This window comes from Ceratosolen solmsi, unplaced genomic scaffold (genome assembly GCF_000503995.2).
Source record: "Ceratosolen solmsi marchali unplaced genomic scaffold, CerSol_1.0 scaffold19, whole genome shotgun sequence".
Classification (NCBI taxonomy): domain Eukaryota; kingdom Metazoa; phylum Arthropoda; class Insecta; order Hymenoptera; family Agaonidae; genus Ceratosolen; species Ceratosolen solmsi.
This window is the reverse complement of record NW_011948443.1, coordinates 988,509-1,008,336: the sequence shown is the minus strand read 5'-3', so window position 1 is coordinate 1,008,336 and position 19,828 is coordinate 988,509. Positions and strand designations below refer to the sequence as shown.

General features: G+C 30.7%; 1 protein-coding gene across 1 annotated transcript in view; it reads right to left on the bottom strand.

Annotated features, from left to right (window-relative positions):
- Positions 1–2,515: 2,515 nt before the first annotated feature.
- Positions 2,516–19,828, bottom strand: part of LOC105365969 (mutS protein homolog 5) — a 29,830-nt gene continuing 12,517 nt past the window's right edge. The window contains exons 4-8 of the mRNA XM_011504268.1: positions 16,480–16,843; positions 14,295–14,507; positions 12,551–12,688; positions 4,109–4,173; positions 2,516–2,656 (exon numbers count right to left, since the gene is read on the bottom strand). Coding sequence (XP_011502570.1) covers positions 2,554–2,656; positions 4,109–4,173; positions 12,551–12,688; positions 14,295–14,507; positions 16,480–16,843 — 883 coding nt within the window. The 3' untranslated portion in view covers positions 2,516–2,553. The remainder of the gene's footprint in view (positions 2,657–4,108; positions 4,174–12,550; positions 12,689–14,294; positions 14,508–16,479; positions 16,844–19,828) is intronic.

Genomic DNA, 19,828 nt, shown 5'->3' with positions numbered 1-19,828 from the left:
GTTAATATTTTAGTGTCTTGTTGCTGTTATTTTTATTATCACTATTATTGTTGTCATCGTCATCATCATTATCATCGTCATCGTCGTCGTCATCGTTATTGTCATCATCACATGATAGTTGCAATTTTTATACAGAAATGCAACAAGCGAAATAAAGAATCTGAGAGTCGACGCTATAGTACTTGGAATTCTATTCAAAAGATAGATAATTTCTAACTTATAATAATACAATTAAAAAGAATTAGATATGTATATTCTTTATTTAAAAATATTATCGCTACCATTTTTGTTTCTAATAATTAAACTACATTGCATATATTATCTAATGTTATTTTAGTGATGAAAAGGTAATTGCAACTAAGAACTTGTTCCATTACAAAAAATCACCGGCAATATATTCTGATACATATGCATTTATTTTTAATTTACCTTTATGAAATCAGTATATTGTAAGACAATCGTAATTTACAAAAAAGTTAATTGAATTACCGAATTTACTTAAATATGCTCTCAGTTTCTTTAATTTTAAGTTTCAAAAGTCCAAAAGCTGTCAAAAGTTTCAATAATTTGCAGATTTTTAAAACTGATTTCAACTATTTATACCTGTAAACATATGTGACATAATTATAAGTAAAACCTATTTACTTATTACATCTCGACGAAGTTTATTATTGATTTTGAGATGAAGAAAGTCAAGATTGTATCGACGTTGTTCCGAAATCATATTGCGAACAATTAATTTATGAATTATTAAAATTTTGTAAAAGAAAAATAGTAAAATTAAAAATGATTAAATAAATAGTAACAAAAGTATTTTTTTAAAATTGAACTTTTGGTCGACTAAGAAAAATTTCGCATATTTAATTTATTACTGAAATTTTTTCATTCATTTGTTTGTTAAATTTAATTTTTATGTGAAATTAATAATTTGTTTATTTGTATAAGTTTTTAGTTGATGACTTGCCATGAAAATTATTGAATATATTTATCTATTCTATTATAATTAAATATCAAGATTTAGTTTAAAAAAATTCAATTAAGCACATTATTCTTATATATATAAGTATTCAATTATTTTATATCCATTTTAAATAAAAATTAACATATCAATTTCATTCCTCTATTTTAAGTAATATTTTCTAATATTAATGCAATTTTTATAAACAAAACGTGAAAATCGGCTATTTTCAGGATTATTTATATTTTAAAAATAGAGATTTGGTAATGACCCTAAAAACATCGATATATAAAAATCTGCTTAAGGAAATAAAAATAATTCATGCTTTAACAGTGTTCTATGTTTCGCTATGAGAAACTGAAATATCCGTTAAACTAGTTAAGGTCAGATCATAATTTAAAATTAAATAATTTTATTGTTTAAATCTTAGTTCACTTATCCTTTTATTATGATTATTTATATTGTCAATAAATTAAGTGATGATTAGGTGTCTTATTTAATGCTTTGTTAAAAAATTAGTAAATTAGATTATGGTACACTTAAAAAAATAATGAACATAAAAGATATTAACACTCAATAAGTAACCTTTAATGGTCTCATATTGAATACCATTACAGAATAAATATTTGAAAACAAGATACATTTGAGAATCGTAAATAATTCGACTATTAAAATATGAGTTCAAATCATACTTGTGTATAAAAATTTTTTAATTTGACCTATGTAGTTTATATATTATGAGATTACATCTAAAAGCAACTTAGGCTTTTATTGGTTATTTATAAAATTTACTTATTAATGTAAATTATATATAAATATCAACACAAGTTAAGGCACAACAATTACTAAATCCAATTTTAATTTTCAAAACATTCATTGATACATTTCTCTATATTATTTTATGGTTATACAAATTTAATTGGAAAAGAAAAAATTTAATTATGAATATTATGTGTATTTTTTTAGCAAATTATCTTGGTAAAACTTATAAATAAAAAATTTTCTGCAAGGTTTTTACTATTTATACTTTTTATTAATATTATCTGTTATTAATGAAGAAGATCTGTTCAAGAAACATTTTGTGTTGGTTTAGATATTCTCACTTATATAGTTTGAAATCTATATTACAAGTAATCTTGTATTAGAATTAAATTTTATGATTGATTCTTATATGAACATGTGATTATTGACAAATAAAAAATTTAATACCAGAGAATTTATATATAAGTATACTTTTAAAAAATCATAATTTTCTAAAGTATTTTAATGGTTTTAATATTTATTGTCTTTATTTTTTTTAACTAGTACTGTACATGAATTTGTTTTTTAATAAAAACATAACTAAACTAGTAAGTTCGCTTATTGATTAAAAATATTTAATTTCAATTGCTGCATAATAATATCCTATATAAAATTACTTCATTTTTTACTAAATATTAACAGTAAAATTATAAGTATATTTCTTAAATTAAAATGAAATATAATAGTCACTTATGTAAAATATGTTATAATAAAAATATTTATTAATTATTTAATTAAAGAAAAGTTTCTATGTAAAAATAATATATATTTTATTTAAATTAATTTTTATATAATTAAGTAGTTTGATCTCCCATTAGATCTAGTACTAAGCCTTTTAGATCAGTCAAAACAATTACTGTTTCAGATGAAAATAATGCATTAATACTGGCTAGTGACCTGAAAAATAATTAAATTTAATAATTTATTATCAATCTAATATAAAATATTTGCTTTTATTTCGTTATATAATATATAAATTAATAAGAAATATAGAAAAAGAATATTTTGTCGATATGTTCAATCTATTAATAAATAGATCACGATATAGATTATATAAAGATTCACATGTATGCAAATGGTATCGTCCAAAATATAATAATATATAATTTATATATATTCTTATACATTTTTATAATGTATTTCATTATAAATTTATGCAATAGGAATCTTATTTTTGTTCTTGCCTTCACATTTTTTTGAACATAATAATTCTGCTATTATGCAAAATTTAATTTCTATTATCAGACAATCTTGAAAATAAATTATTCTATAGTAAATATGCATATACGTATCTATTATCAATAAAATATAACAAATTTATATATATAATTACACTCTAAACTTGATAAATATAACAATTTATATGATTGACATGAAAGATAAAAATTTAGATTAGAAAGAATATTTCTATAATATATAGAAAAATACTAGTAAAAACAGGACAACAGATATATACAGTAAAAATGTTAAATGGTATGAAATAATTTATAACTACCAAGTATACAATTTTTAATTTTTTTTATGTAAATTACAAAATACTTTTTAGGTAATGAAAGATACTTTTTTCCTGTTTTCCTTTATTTGTTTCTTCATCTATTTGTACATTATTAATAATACAGTTCTCCTTTTATTTTTGTATCGTTATTTCTATTATTATATCATGTATAATATAATATATATACATAAAGAGTTCAGAGATTTAATATAAAAAAAGTTCTAATAGAATCTTCAATTATTTAATTATTTTTATTTCATCGAATAATTCACGAAATATAGATCAGTATACTAATATTATATTAACTTATACAATAAAATATCATTATTTATATTATGTCATTACTTTAAACAAATTCTTGTAAGCATGATTACTGCGTATGTTATTGTACAGCATAAAATTATGTAAAACATTAAGATTTTTAAATATTTTCTAGCTTTGTAAACAAAACAGAATAATTTTACCTATAATGTAATAAGAAATACAGAAAAAAAAAGAATGTTTTACCTCCATATTTGCAAATGAGATGCTAATTATGAATTTTTGAGATAAATAAATAAGAAAAGAAAAATGTCAGACATGTAGGAATATTATTTATTTAAATTACTTGTTTAAATAATGCTATTTAAACTCTTAAGCGAAGAAAGAGATACTTGATCATAAATTTACGTAACTCATTACGTAACGTTATAAAACTGAACGATTTCGAGCTTCATTGTATTTTTGAGGAATATGTACTTTTTTAAACATAATATAATTTTATATTTATATAATACAATTAATTTTTTAAAATTTGAATTCAATTTATAAAATGTTTATTTCTATATTATATATGTATTATTAGTTTTCCTTACAATTCCTTTCTACGAAAATCATTTGGGCGTGGTGGTGCTTCTCCAAACTGTAATGTCATCTGTATCTAAAAATACATTATGTTTTCATAATATTCATTACTTACACAATTAACTATACAAATAATAAAATTGATAATTTTAATAAATTTAAATAAAATAAGATCTTTTGAAATTTCAAATATAGACATAACGCAATATGTTACGGATTGCAGTAGTTTCTAAGCAAAATAAAAAGTGGGAGAGGTATGAGCGCGCGAGCATTTGTTTTGTAAAAACTGACTAACGAATTCAAATAATGCTATAACAGAAAAACTCGAATATACTACTATAATTCCAAAAGTAATAACAAATGAACTCTACAAGGCTATGCCCTGTTTATGTCACGACAAATATCGGCATAGCAACGATCACCTATGCAATTTCAACGCAGCTTGTTTATACGAGAATATTTAAGGAGCTGCACATGACGATCTCATCCTCTTACTAGTTCAATCAAGCAATCATCAAGATCAAATTATTGTTCTGCAAGTCAACGCTATTTACACAGAGATCGCCTTAAATTCACACAAATCGTTTTCTTACAAGTCAAATACCACTTATATAGAGGTCACATCCAATACACAACGATCTATCTCCACACACGTAAGCTACGCTATTACACACGTCCTTACATACCAACAATATAACTGAGATTGACTCCACACACGTAAGCTACGCTATTACACACGTCCTTACGTACCATCAATACAACTGAAATCGACTCCACACACGTAAGCTACGCTATTACACACGTTCTTACGAATCACTAATACACGACTCCGTAAACTAAGTAAGCAGTAATACCAAAACCACGGGATCATTGCCATTCATCAGTGACGTCATACACCAGCGCTCCACTCAAGCCTCTTCAGCTCATCGGTAGCGGCAACGGCGATATCAATTCTCCTCATCAGTGACGTCATACACCAGCGCCCTACTCAAGCCTCTCCAACTCATCGGTAACGGTAACGGCGACATCAATTCTCCTCAACAGTGACGTTACATACCAACGCCACCACCCAGGCCTCTCCAGCGTATCGATAGCGGCAATCACACACAAGAATACCACAAGAATACACTTATAAGATTATCATCACTTATATTACCTGAAGAAACTCTTACCTATTTATTGTATCATACACTCATTCGATATTCATAGATTATTAGCTATTCATTATTTATTATATTCAATAAAAGGGAAAATCAACTCACATAAAGGCAGTATAGAATTATTGCATTGTCCATTCCACTTGCCAGCAAGCCCCCCTTCACCATCTCAGGGAAGCGTTTTTAGTCTGATCTCAGACACAATATGTAATTTTAAACTCATACTAGTAATGTAGATTAGATATTATTTTATAAAATGTCAATTTTCAAAATTTAAAGAAATACTGTATTAGTGAGATACTACGTTATTAACTATTTTAATAAATAACGTATGTTAATTTATTGTATTTTAATTATATACATAATATAAGAAATACTTAAATTCCAAAAATAAATAAAAAACAAGAAAAACATAAAATTTGCTGTATTAATAGAGCAGTTAACATACGTGCATACATTTAATAGGCATTATAGAAATAGAAGTAGGATAAGTTCAGAAATTGACTAAATAATAAGAAACTCTATCTAAATCACCTTAAATGCTTCTAATAAAGTGACGGCAAATATTAAATTAGAAAGAACAGATATTAAATTAAACTCCTAAGATAAACATTATTTTATTCTATTACACAAGGAATATCTTAAAAATTAGCCAAAGCTCAATAAAAATAACGATACAAATTAGAACTGTTGGTTGTATACCTAGAAATACAAATGTTAATAATATATATTGTTCGGGATTGATGCAGTCCCATGAATTTCAAACAAAAGAAAGGTCATATGCGCTGTTCGGCGTACAGCATGTGCACCTTGACTGGCACGCACGTGCGGACCGGGACGCGCACTCGAGCGAATGTTTACAAACAAAACTCGGCACGTCCGAGCAAGTTTACGATCCGAAATATAATATACTATAAGATCACCCAAGGGTATTACTCCTATTTTTCTCTCGTTGAACATTCTCGAAGGTTCTAGATTTTTCCTTCGACGCCTCGTGTAAGAATTAGTTCAACAACGACGATGCCTTGTTGCCAGCTAAGTGAGCCACCGCGTGGTTATATAAGGGACACACGCGGCGTGCCTCGCTCTCTTGCTGAAAATCCCTCTCGCTGAAAATCATCTTTTGCCGAACCACGCTCGCTCAACTACGCTTGCGGCTAACATCTTGCCGTGACCCGACAGCAGTGACACCGACCATAGTGAATCGATCTAACCATCTACCAGTAGAAGCCATGGCACACGAGTCTCGATCTGCCCTCAGCAGGACCGCCATGGAACGTCGATCGGGCACACTTACGCTCTCTCGAACTGATCCCTCGACATCGTACAGGCCCGCTAGCAGAACCAGGGCACACTTACGCTCTTCCGAAGAGCACTTCGGAACCGTACAGGCCATCAACAGCTGATGCAAGAGTCGCTATGCCTTAAAGCACATTGTCACAAAGGACACAACAGATCGACTAATAGATTATAAATACAGATTATTATATCCTTCAAGAGTTAGACATCTTACCATTAATCACTCTTACGTGTGACTAGCTCTTCTACAGATCTCCTTAAATAATAAAGATACAATTGATCATATAATCATGATAACTCACAAGCATGATTGATTGACTACACCAGCTGATATTTACAACATCAGTATTACCTCAACTTCAAGATAGTAATATCCATAGAATTTACAATAATTCAAGAATACAAGAATACACCCTCACTACTTCAATAGAATTATTTCTCTCTACATCAAAGTGCAATATTATTATAATCTTTTACAATAATAAACATTGTTTTACTAAATGCATAATATTTTTAAGCCTTATCACTTATTATTTTCCTTTGAAGTTATCCTGCCGAGAGACTACTCCACTGAACTATTGACTTGGTAGTTCGAGCCTAAACTAACCCTTTAAAATCGAACATATATATATATTTATTTATAATAATAATTTAGTTATATTTAATAATAAGTTAATAATAATATATATAAATACGGATTTTTATGCAATGTTTATAACTTCTTGGTCTCAAATGTAGAAAATTCGTTCTTTGCATGAAATAAACAAAAAAGTGTTACTATTGCTAGAGCCTATAATGGATACCAAAAGTATGAAAATTTGTACTTAACATTAATAGGAAATTTTTTGAAAAGAAAAAATCACAAGTTATCAATTAATAAATAGAAAATTTCTGTAATTCATAATATAATAACTGTATACAGTTATGCACGAATTTTTACAATATCTAGTTAAATTGTGTAATTAACTATAATGATCTTATAGAAGGTCTAACAGAAGGTTCAAACATATTTGATAACTATAGGGCATGTTTCATTACAAGCGAATTTCATAAAAAAAAAACATTAGCGACAAAAAATGAATGAAAGAAAAAGAACACCGATATCTTATGAAAATATGTCTGTACAAAATGTATCCGATTATCCAGCTCGGTTTATCAAGACCGGGTCGAAGGATACAAAATTGTTAATGCCGACAGCTCAGAGACCACGAAATGTTATGTGGTAGCAATGGGGGCAAGTGGAAGAGATGGTGTCATTAATTCAATATCAATACATCTGTTTGTTATGCTGTTTATTTCATTAATTTCCAGATACAGGGATGATTCTTGTTACTGTTATCAATTGTTGAACTCTAGGTTAGGCAGATCATGCCTTCCTGTAGCAAGAGTTCTTTAACCAGAGGTAAATAAATAACTGGATGTAATATTTTGCTTCTCTTGGCGTAGTACACTAATTCCCTGGAAAGTGATTAGTTATAAATTCTTACCACTTCTTCGAGTAGAGCCGCGTGTTGTTTCTGCTATGTGCGCTAAATGGCACGAAGATTGGCTTGTCGATACACGCTTCGTGCATATGGGCACGTGCTTTGTTGATATTAGGATCGGCAAAGTGGTCGCAAATGGCGCCGTTCTATTTTTAAGGGGTTGTTTTATGGCTCGAACTGCCAATTCAATAGTTCAGTGGATTAGTCTCTAGTTATGATGACTGATGAGTGTTCGAAAGTTGTAGTGATGTAATTCTTGGCTCGAACTGCCAATTCAATAGTTCAGTGGATTAGTCTCTAGTTATGATGACTGATGAGTGTTCGAAAGTTGTAGTGATGTAATTCTTGGCTCGAACTGCCAATGCTTCAATAGCTTAGTTTGCCGCCCGCCGTAGCAGACGCTCGGGAAGGGGTGAGATGTAGGGGCTGTACAGGAGTCGTGAGAGTTGGTTAATTATATTTATTATACAATTTATTACACTATTTACATATGTATGTTGTAGAATCTTATTGTATCTTATATGAAGATATGATTTCTTGATCGGCTTCTTATACAGGAGGTGTCACTACACAAGATGCCTTGAAATCGTTTAATTGATGTAAATTACACAGGTAAATAATTGCTGCACACTTTTGATTGTACAGTGTGAGATAATCTTGATGGTAGTCATATGCCGGTTTTACCGTCGGCTAACAATAATTGAAGATATAATATGTATCAACGTACTTACAGCGATGTCGTAATTTAATCTTTTATTCAGCGGTGAGAGGGACACGAATCATGTGCGGCGTGACTCCTTTACTCACCAGCATGAACTATTCTTGATCTGCCTTTGCGGTGAGAGGGACACGAATCATGTGCGGCGTGACTCCTTTACTCGCCAGCATGCACTATTCTGGTTTTGAATTACTAGCACTTGTTTCTGCGTTGAGTGAATTTTTAGGCTTGGTTTCCTTGGACAATTAATTTTTATTACTTAACCTTTCCCTAGATTGCTCACTCTAACTCTGTGTGATTTGTCTTTTTCGGAAGAAAGGCACTTGGCTGCTCACGCGGACAGCGTGTTCCTGGCGTCCCCCGCGAACAGTCCTTTTTCGCTGTCTTGTTCCCATATTTAAGGCCTCTTGCCATGAGTCCCCACTCAAGGAGCTTCTGGTCTTAGTTTTCCAATCAGGGCGCGCCGCTTTTCGGCGACATGATGAATGTGCACGCCCTTTTCCCACTTCATAAGAAATTAGGCTTAGACAAAGAGAATATCGAAGGAGTATCTCTGGCACCAATGCGTGAAGTGGAAAATTTGCCCCTCTCCGGGACTCATCGTGGTGGGGGTGATTTTTGGTTAAGCGTCTTCGCTTGGCCTATGCAAGCAGCAACGGTTGTCGTACTTGACAACAATGCATGCGTATGCCCTTGTGGCATTGAAGGCACACGTTCGACGCAAATGTCGAGAGTCGCGCGTGCCGAGTTTCGGGTTGCAACGGATTTTAAGAAATGTTTTCATTCAACTGTTTAGAAATATTTTAATCCTCAAAATATACTCTTGTAAACAAGCTAGTCGGGTTTTGATGGTAAGTCGCAAGAGTCTTCATTGCATTCAAAACAATTACTACGTCTTTAATATGAAAGGCAATAAATGGCTGTTTACGAGTTCACAGATGTACAAACCTTTTCGAGTCTCATGCAACCTTGGCGAGACTTTCTTAGTTTTTCGTATCCGTTCGATAATTCCCATTTTATTAGCTGTTGAAGGTTCTCTAGTAAATCTAATTCGAGAGATTTTCTTTTCACTCTCGAACAATAAGGAAATAACAGGTGAAAGGGCTGAAATTAAGTATAGTGTATTATTACTGTGTTAAGATATCGTTTATTCTTGTTGTCAATTATTATAATATTGCAGTTTGATTGCTTCTGGTGAGAGAAGGGAAAATAGTCTATTGCTGTGGTGAGGTTGCTTCTTCAGGGTGATGTTGTCCAGGCTATGGAGAGTACAATGGATCTTGAATGTTGATGGTATTAGAATCAAGTATGCTTGGTAGAAAAAATGATCATACTTATATCTTTACTAATGATCAATTATGTCTTCAGATATAATGGGAGCAATTGAAAGCTAGCACATACAAGAGTTATAAATGACAAGCCTTCGAGCTCTGAAGGACTTGATGAAATGTATTTATTGTCGATTATTCTATAAATTGTTGTCAGGATTTGACAATGTAATTGACGTATTGCGTCATTTGTGTCGACTGTTTGAGGGACTGCACGGCCTTCGAAGTGTTAGTTCGAGAGAGCGTACTCTATCACCTATATCGACTCTTTGAATAAAAGTTATATGAAACTTGATTTGCGCGTGGGCGACTTGCTTGTTTAAATAATATAAAGAGATGTACCTTGTAAAATACCGAGAAGATATGTTGAGTTGCTGCGTGGCGGGTGTACCCCTTTTTTATTACGATTCCAAATTGGCTTCACTGTAAAATCACTACCTGATCTTGCTGATTCTGTTTAATAATGTATGTGTATCTTTAGATTGGTTGCCGAACATGCGGCCATGTGTAGTCGTCACAGTATATACTAAAACACTAAGTGGTAATAACAGTTAAGTGAACGTGAGGAAGAATTGCAATGAGCTTATAAGCCTTTTGAATACGCGCACGAAAACCGAAGGCTTGATCCTTTTTTTGTGTTCAATTAGAGAGCTTTCCATTTACAGAGCCAAGGCAGCTCTTGTGACTTCGTCTTCAATTACGAAGCTTAGTCGTTTCTTGATCTTCACAGCAAGAAGAGCTCATGAATTCGTTGCCTTTGGCACGTCTGGTAATCGCATGACAACTTGTTGACAAAGGGGGGGGCAGTACGTACCGTTAGATTTTAGATTTTCGGGCACAGCGATTCCTTGCAGCTACCTAATGATTTGGATTTTCCCGAGTCTTACGACTTGTTTTGCCAGATGTTTAATGACACTCCTGCCAGATGTTTTATGGGCATGACTTTTCAGAAGTCTAAACGACAATGTAACGATGTTGTTTTTTTTAGATGTTTTATGGCATAGAAAAGTTTCTCGTAATCTCAAGCAGTGTCATTAAAAAAATTATAAAGAAATAATTATAAATTACATTAAATTCTCTCTGAAATCAATACTATTCACGATTATGCATGAATGTATATTTATTAATAATATTCATGTGATTAATTGTGATTAATATCAAATCAACGAATGATAGCGATTTAATGAGAAATATATAAGTTAATTTATATATATCAAATCTGAATAATTACTAATTACAAATATGTTTAGACAATATTATATATTGTATTAAGTTCTAATAAAGTGAGACAAGTGCTCAAATTTAAAATCGAATACTTATTTTCATATATTTATATTTTTTTCATCGTGAACCGATCGATTTTCTTTTAATTACGTATAAGACATACATATATGGATACATACTTGTATCAAACTAACAAGAGATAGATAAATTTATCTCTAATTTGTCGCTAATATATCAAAGTATATATTAAATTTGAATGAACCTACATTTAAGAATTGAGAATAAATGTGTACATTAATACATCAAGATTTCAATAATTTTAACTTTAAATAAAGAACCTATTAACTCTTTATTCATATTATAATACTCATTTTACTCATTTTAAGCCAATGAGTAGTTACTTATTAATATCAAATTAGAGAAAAAGATGTAAGAAATTACTTATACTTTATATAACACAGAGACTACTATTAGACGACTCTAAAACTTCGTTTGCAATATACAAACTCATAAACATCGATATATTTAAATAACATTTCCCTGCCATACTTTAAAAAAAACTCTACTTTAAAAAGACGGCTAGATAAACTATTATTATAATTTTTTAAATTCTAAATTTTAATTATTTTCAGATTACGTGCTTTATATTAATGATAAAAATTTGAAAATCAATTATTTATAATTAATATTTTTTTCGACTCCATAACAGATATTCATGAATTGTTAAAAAACTGTATTTGAAAACATTATTAATCTCACAATTAACTAGATAGTAATATTAAAATTATTTCAAACTATAACTTTCTATCTTATTCAGATCAAGATTATCGATGTATAAAGTATCACAATCATAGCGAACATGTTTTATTAGTTGAAAAGATGATAAAAGCCTTAAATTATTATTGTGTTTCAAGATATTTGATTCCTAAATATTAGAATTAAAAACGTTTCTTTTATTATAAATTAACTTATACTTTCACATATCTGAACAGGCGTCACAATACGATGAAATTTAAAGAATAATGTTAGTAATAATATTTATGATATCAATGTTAGCAACTAAAATTTTTAATTTATTGTATTAAATTTAAATAAAATTCGGCAAATAATTACAATTAATGTATTGAGTAAGTAGTAAATCAGTAACTGTAATAATAAGTTGAAAGTACAAAAGTATTATAATTGTACGTTAATATTTTTAAACATTATCTATAAATATTTTGTAATATTATGAATATATTACCTCTTTAGCAAAATTAAAAATATAATTATTTAAGTATGTTATCTGTGCAACAACAAATGAATAATTACAAGTCATTTGGCCTTTAATCAGTCGATATAAAAATAATACATTATTTTTGTCCATTAGAAACTCAAACGTCTAGAATGATAAACAATGAATATTATATGCTGCATGTAATAAATATATATATAGAAACATAATAAATTATGTATTAAATAAAAGTCATAAAGTTTTTATAAAAAAGAAAAGCCATTCTACAAGAATATTTACATTTCATTTGACTAAATATCATATTTAGCGTTTATTTGGAGTTAATCGTTGAGAGTTATGAGTAAACTTGATTTAATTAAAATATAACACAATTTTTCTTATTTCCCATTATGACCTTTAAAATATATACATTTTTTTAAAGTTAATTTTTTTAAGAACTTCCTTATTTACATAACAATATTTACATAACTTGCTAATACTATCACCATGTGATTTATCTTTTTTATTAATATATCAAATAATATTTAATATCTGCTTATCACATTTTTTCGACATTGTAGACTTATAATTTATTTTATCGTTGATTTTTAAAAGCATATGTGTTTAGAATTAGACTAGGGCCACCAGTTGCCTGGTGGTAGAAAAATGTGGGCAAGTGGAGGGGCTAGAGCTTGAATTCAGTATTTAACGTCTCCTTTCCATGCTTTATTTTATTTTTTATTTATTTTTTTTTCTCCGTTCATTTATTTTACAATAACAATATAATCACTCTACGTTGACGATGAGAATCGGTGTGATCTTACCGTTTCTTGGTTGTTTCCACGTGGTGTTAATTTGCACTACATGTAGAGGTAAAAGGTTGTAGGTCTCCGGATCCTCTTGATGCAGTACGCTTGGTGGTGAAATATTACACTGAAAGTGAGAGGTCGTGAGTCTCTTGACACTTCTTCGTGTGATGCCACGTGGTGGTAACTTGATTGCTGGTCTCATCCAAGTTGTCTTGTAGTGCGAAACGATGAGGAGAGGCTAACATAGCGGCTGCGTTGAGGGTGTGGGCAATGGCTGCACCTAGTATGAGAAGGGCTTTCTGTAACGGCTGTATAATATTTGAAAGGCTTGCGACTGCTTCTATGACTCGGTTTGGCTGAATGATTTTTGGCTGGCTGGCTGCTTAGTCGACTAGCTCATGATAAGTAGCGCTTATCTTATGGTGCACTTGCCTTTAATATCTTCTCAGCAGTTTTGTTAGCTGTAGTAGAATCATTATAATGTAGTTGTAAATAAACGAAACACCAAGCACGGAAAGCAAACATTGTAAATACTGAATTCAAGCGCTAACCTTTCCACTTGCCCACACTTATCTTCCAACAGGCAACTGGTGGTCATAGTCTAATTCTAAACAGTTAATATAATTTTCAATCATAATTGTAATAATTTCATTTTTTAAATAACAACTCTAAATAGATTTTATGCTTATCTTTACATTGATACATTTTTATAAATAATTTAAAGAGAGAAACATTAGTTTAAAGATATTTTTGTTATTAGTTATCAAGTTCCTAAATTATGACAATACAATGTAAAATTCATAAATTAAACGGAGCTTTGTAATATTATTGATAATAAAATTACTGAAACATTTGCAATATACAATATCCATACTTTAAAAACACATTTTGTACCTTTAACACTGCGAAAATACAAAAAACCTTAATTTATTTTAATTAGAATTAATATTAAAATATAAACATACCTGGAACTTAACTAAATTGCTTTCAGGGATCCATTCGAAAATCTCACAAAAATATGTTACTATTAAAACGTGAGGACATTCAGTACCTTTATTTATAAATTCAATTATTATTGCAGATAATAATGCAATCGAGTCCATTTTAGATGTGCCTTTTCCAAATTCATCAATAATGATTAATGACTTTTTACTTGAAGAAGATAATGCTCTACTAGCCTAAAAAATTATGTTCCTTTAAATAAGAAGCGTAATAATTAAAATGAAAAACCCTAGTTTATAAATATAAATATAATAAGCTAGTTTAAAGTTTTTATAATTTAGTTTAAATTTAAAAAATGTTAAAAATTTATAACGTTGTCTAGTTGATTAGATAATATAATTACAGTATATTTCTTTTTGGTTCGTAAGAATTCACTTTTCATTAAAAAAATTTTATGTCCAGGAATTTGAATATTTAGTATGTAATTTGTATATATATTATGTATTAACATAAATAAAATTATCATTATATTGTAGAATATTAAATTATCAAAACTTATTTTTATAAAAATATCGATTCTTTTTATTATATTTGAAAGTGGTTTTATTTCCTGGCTCGAACTGCCAATGTTTCGATAGATTTAACAATTTGTCGTCCACCCTAGCAGATGCTTGAGTGTAAACCAATTGAAAGGGTTCTAAAAAGGTGTACTGTTCGTAAGCCTCGTTAACATATGGTTTATTAATAGTTACATTAATAATGAACAGCTGTCACTTCTCATAGAAGAGTGTAAACTCTGTCTTGTCTCAATGATGTGGTTTCTCCTTAATGGTGACGATGTCGTGGCCTCTGTTAATGTTGTGAGGATTAACAGATATATGCGCACACTCCTATATAGGATGTGTGGCCTCAAAGTGTAATATGCTCACGCACCTGTATAGAACGTGTGGCCTCAAAGTGTACGTATGAACATACCTGGAAACTAAGCTTGTTGTAGCCGTAAAGTTTTTCGTAATGCAGTTAGTACCTTTGATTGCTTGTAAGTTGTAGCACATTTGATAATTAAAACTTGTATTCTTCGGGTTGGCTTCAATGTGTGAGTGTAACTATGCGACTGGTATGTGGTAGAAAACACTGGCTGAATAGCGTAGTTGAATGACGGAAACTGTTTGATTGAATAAAATATAATGAACGTATAAGAGTAGTGTATTGCCCTTAAATATCCGCGCGGCAGCTTACTAAGCTGGCAACAAAGCATCGTTCTTGCTATAATAGAATCTTACATGAGGCGTAGATCGAAAATTCTAGAAATTTCGAAAAATCTAAGAAAAACCAAGGCTTAAGAAATTTGGAGAATTTCAAGCAACGTTACGAAGATCATATAAACATTGTAGGGTATTTGAAACCAAAACATACCAAGTACTCAAAAATATGGTATCCAAGTGTTTACAGAAACTTGAGAGCTAAAGGGACTAGCGATGATTATAGCCAATGGTCTTGAGATTGCTTCAATCCCAAAATATTATTTTATTTTATAACAAATAAATAATTTTGAAACACATTACTTCAGCTATTAATTTTTTAAATGGAATTATATTTATATTTTTTTTATTAAAAAACATAACAATTCTTATATTAGTTATATTCTTACATATGAATTTTCCAATAATTCTTATAGACTACTTATTTTATTTTACAAATCAAATTTAACTGTCATTTGTATTTTTGATATAGTGAGATCTCCAGTATATATGTTTATCAAATTAGAACATTTTATTAAATTATATATATGAACAAAAACGATAGAAAATTGTATAATGTATTTAACATAAAAAGCAGATAAACCGATTAGAAAAAAATTAAGGTTGAGACTTGTCATTATCATGATTAATTTTTAACCAACTTTGCTTGATCAAACACAAACTAATAATCAAAAACATAGCTATTAAAAATATGCAAAGAGAAAAGTATTTAAAGGTGTTATCTATGTACAAAGCCTTGGACGCTTCATATGTGTATGCATACAGGCATTTATGCCTGTAATATTACTGTATTAATTAAATATTATTTGATATTGGACTGTATATAATATATTTATTAGAAGATTGTGTATAAACTGAAAAAGAAGTTGAATAATTTAGTATTTATTTTAAAAAAAAATCATTTATAACAGTGGAATATATTTACAAAATATTATAAATAATATACTTGTCGTATGTCTTGCAAAAAAAAACTAGATTGAAGAGATATACTTTCAGAACATGTAATTTTAGTATATATGTGAGATAGTAATCCAATTGTTGCAAATTTTGCTGGTACATAACTACCTATATGAGCCATAAATACAATTAGTGCCGTTTGCTTAATAAAAGTACTTTTTCCACAACTATTTGGTCCTGTAATGATTTTGATCAAATTTTCATTATTTTCAGATAGTGTATCATTTGGAATAAATGTTGTTGTTTGTTCAATTAATGGATGACGACCGCCGTAAATTAAAATTTTGTGTTCGTTTACTATTTGTGGTCTCACATAATGTTGATTATGAGCAACTTGATAAAACGATATGAGACTGAAATTAATTGAAAAGTAATTGTTTCAATTGCACTATTAAACAATACATATTTAATTAAAAATTCATTTTATTTATTTGTTATTATAATATATGTTTTTTTCAATTCATTGAATGGAACAAATGTATAAATACCGCTCTAGATCTCTCTTATTTTATTAATTATAATTCAAACATCGGTGAATAATTATATAATTATATAAATAAGTGTTTATGTTTATGTTTTTTATTTATATTTTGGTCTTGCTGCATTTATATAATTTTAATGCTAAGTTACGCCAAATTATACATAGATATCATTCAAGAACTAATTATGCGTACTTTATATACGTACCTGTATAGTCATTTAATTAAATTAATTACTATGAAATTTATTAGATTTAAACACTGATAACAGATTTACCTTATAATCTATAATAAATTAAATAATACATCCAAATAATATCAGAAATCTTAAAATCTATGATAAATTACGTAATAAATGCACATTCTAAGCAATTCATGTAAATATAGTTCATTGAAAAAATAATAACAAAAAGGAAAGACTATTTATAAATGAATTTAAATTCATGTACATAGGAACCTCTGGCAATGAAGTGCTATTATTCTCACTCACAGTGTGATGAATAGTTACTTGAAAGAAAGTCTACAGGCATACTGTCTGGGATCAGACTAAAAACCTCCTTATGATGGTGGGTGGAGGCTTGCTGGCAAGTGGAAGGGGCAATGCAATTATTCAATACTGTTCTTTCTGTTTGCAGTTGTTACTTTTATTGATGTAATAAGTAATGAGTAATTAATAATTTATTAATTATTAGACTGAGTGTATGATATCGTGAATATATAAGTGTTTCTTCAGTAGTAGTGGTGACGATGAGTCTCCGCGTCTGTTCTTGATGGCCCGAAGCGTGATTTCTCTTCTTCTTGGGTTTAGTAGTCGTAGTGGGGAACTCGTGGTGGTAGGGGAAGCAAGTTAGTGTCCTCTTGGTAGCCGGCGAAGGGGTGAGCTGTAGTGTACGAAGTGGAGGGAGAACGTCCGTGTGACGTCACAGCTTGTGTCTGTGAGCTCCAAGGTAGTGGTGAGTTGGTGCACTTTCGTGTACTCGATGCGAGCGTAACTCGCGGTGTACAGGTAAAGGTAAGAAATAGCTTCGACGTTACTTACATGCGGGCATAAATCGCGTTGTCAGGTACTATGCAAGAACGAATGTCGGCGTTGCTTGCACGTGGTGGCGGGACTGTGTGAAGTAGTATCAGTAACCTTTCGGTGATGTAATATGCAAGAACGAGAGCAGGCGTTACTTGCATTCAGTGGCGGGAACCGTGTGATGAGCTAGCAGAGTGACGATCGCGTGGCGAGTTAATATGCAAGAATGAGAGCTGGCGTTATTTGCATTCAGTGGCGGGAACCGTGTGATGAGCTAGCAGAGTGACGATCGCGTGGCGAGTTAATATGCAAGAATGAGAGCTGGCGTTATTTGCATTCAGTGGCGGGAACCGTGTGATGAGCTAGCAGAGTGGCGATCGCGTGGCGAGTTAATATGCAAGAATGAGAGCTGGCGTTATTTGCATTCAGTGGCGGGAACCGTGTGATGAGCTAGCAGAGTGGCGATCGCGTGGCGAGTTAATATGCAAGAATGAGAGCTGGCGTTATTTGCATTCAGCGGCGGGAACTGTGTGATGAGAAGAGTGGCGATCCTGTTGTGCTGGGTGCTTGAACTAAAGGAGGAATCGCGACGCTTGTAGCTCCTTAAATATTCTCGGACGAAATCGATGCGCCGATTGCGTATCTGTGGCTGTTACTATGCCGCTGTTTCTCGTGACGTAAATTGCGCATAGCTTTTTCGGGGTTCATTTGTTAATATTTCTCGGAATTATAGTCGTATGTTCGTATTTTTCGGTTAGAAGCATTCGTCGAGTCTGTTGACCAATGTTTACCAAACAATGCTGCACGCGCTCATATCTCTCCCACTTTGTATTTCGCTTAAAACTGTTGTAATCCGTAATACATACCTTCGAGATAAGGACTGCTTCGATGCCATGCTTCTTATAGTCATATATTTTATTGCAATGCTCTCAGGATCATTGACTGCTTGTTAACTGTTGCGCACTTGAGAATTGAGCATGTGATCCTTATAATGGCTTCACTGAAAAAGCGTAACTGAGTGAGTAGCTTATGTCTGTAGACTTTGGTTGAATAGCGTTACTGACTATCATGGTTGATTCATAAACTTCTGGCTGGCTTAATAACAATGAATATCTACACGTGGTGTGCTTCCGTTAAATATCAACGCGGCAGCTAACATGATGTTTGAGTCTAAAGCTTTAGAAGTTTAGAGAACTCCAGGAAAGTAAAGCTTCAGAGGTTGGAAAATTACAACCAACGTTGCTATGCGGTGACGAGACAAACATTGTAGGACGTTCGAAAATAAAGCTTTAGAATACTCGAAAATTCACGGAATCAAATGTTTATAAAATTCGAGAGCTAAAAGTCTTGGAAAATGCTTTAATTCCGAACAAAATTAATTATAGAAATTTTTTATTTGTTCGCAATTAGTGTTATTTCCTGGCTCGAACTGCCAGTGTTTCGATAGCTTTAATAATTTGCCGCTCGCCCTAGCAGATACTTAGGTGGGGGAGTCAAGTGGAAGGGTTGTAGAAATGTGTAGTATGTGTGTTCGGATTTAAAGGGTTAGCTTATGGCTCGAACTGCCAATTCAATAGTTCAGTGGATTAGTCTCTCGGCAGGATAATTTTAAAGGAAATCAATAACGGACAAGGCTGAAAAATATAATATATTTATTTTAAAACAAGGTTTAATGAGTGTAAACAATTATAATAATATTGCACTGTTGTGTAGAAATAAATAATTCTGTTGGATTATTCAAAAGATGTGTTCTTGTGATTTTTCTGCTATAAAGGCTTCTTTGGATATTGCTGTCTTGCTTTGAGGTTATGCTGATGTTGTCAATGTCAGCTGATGTC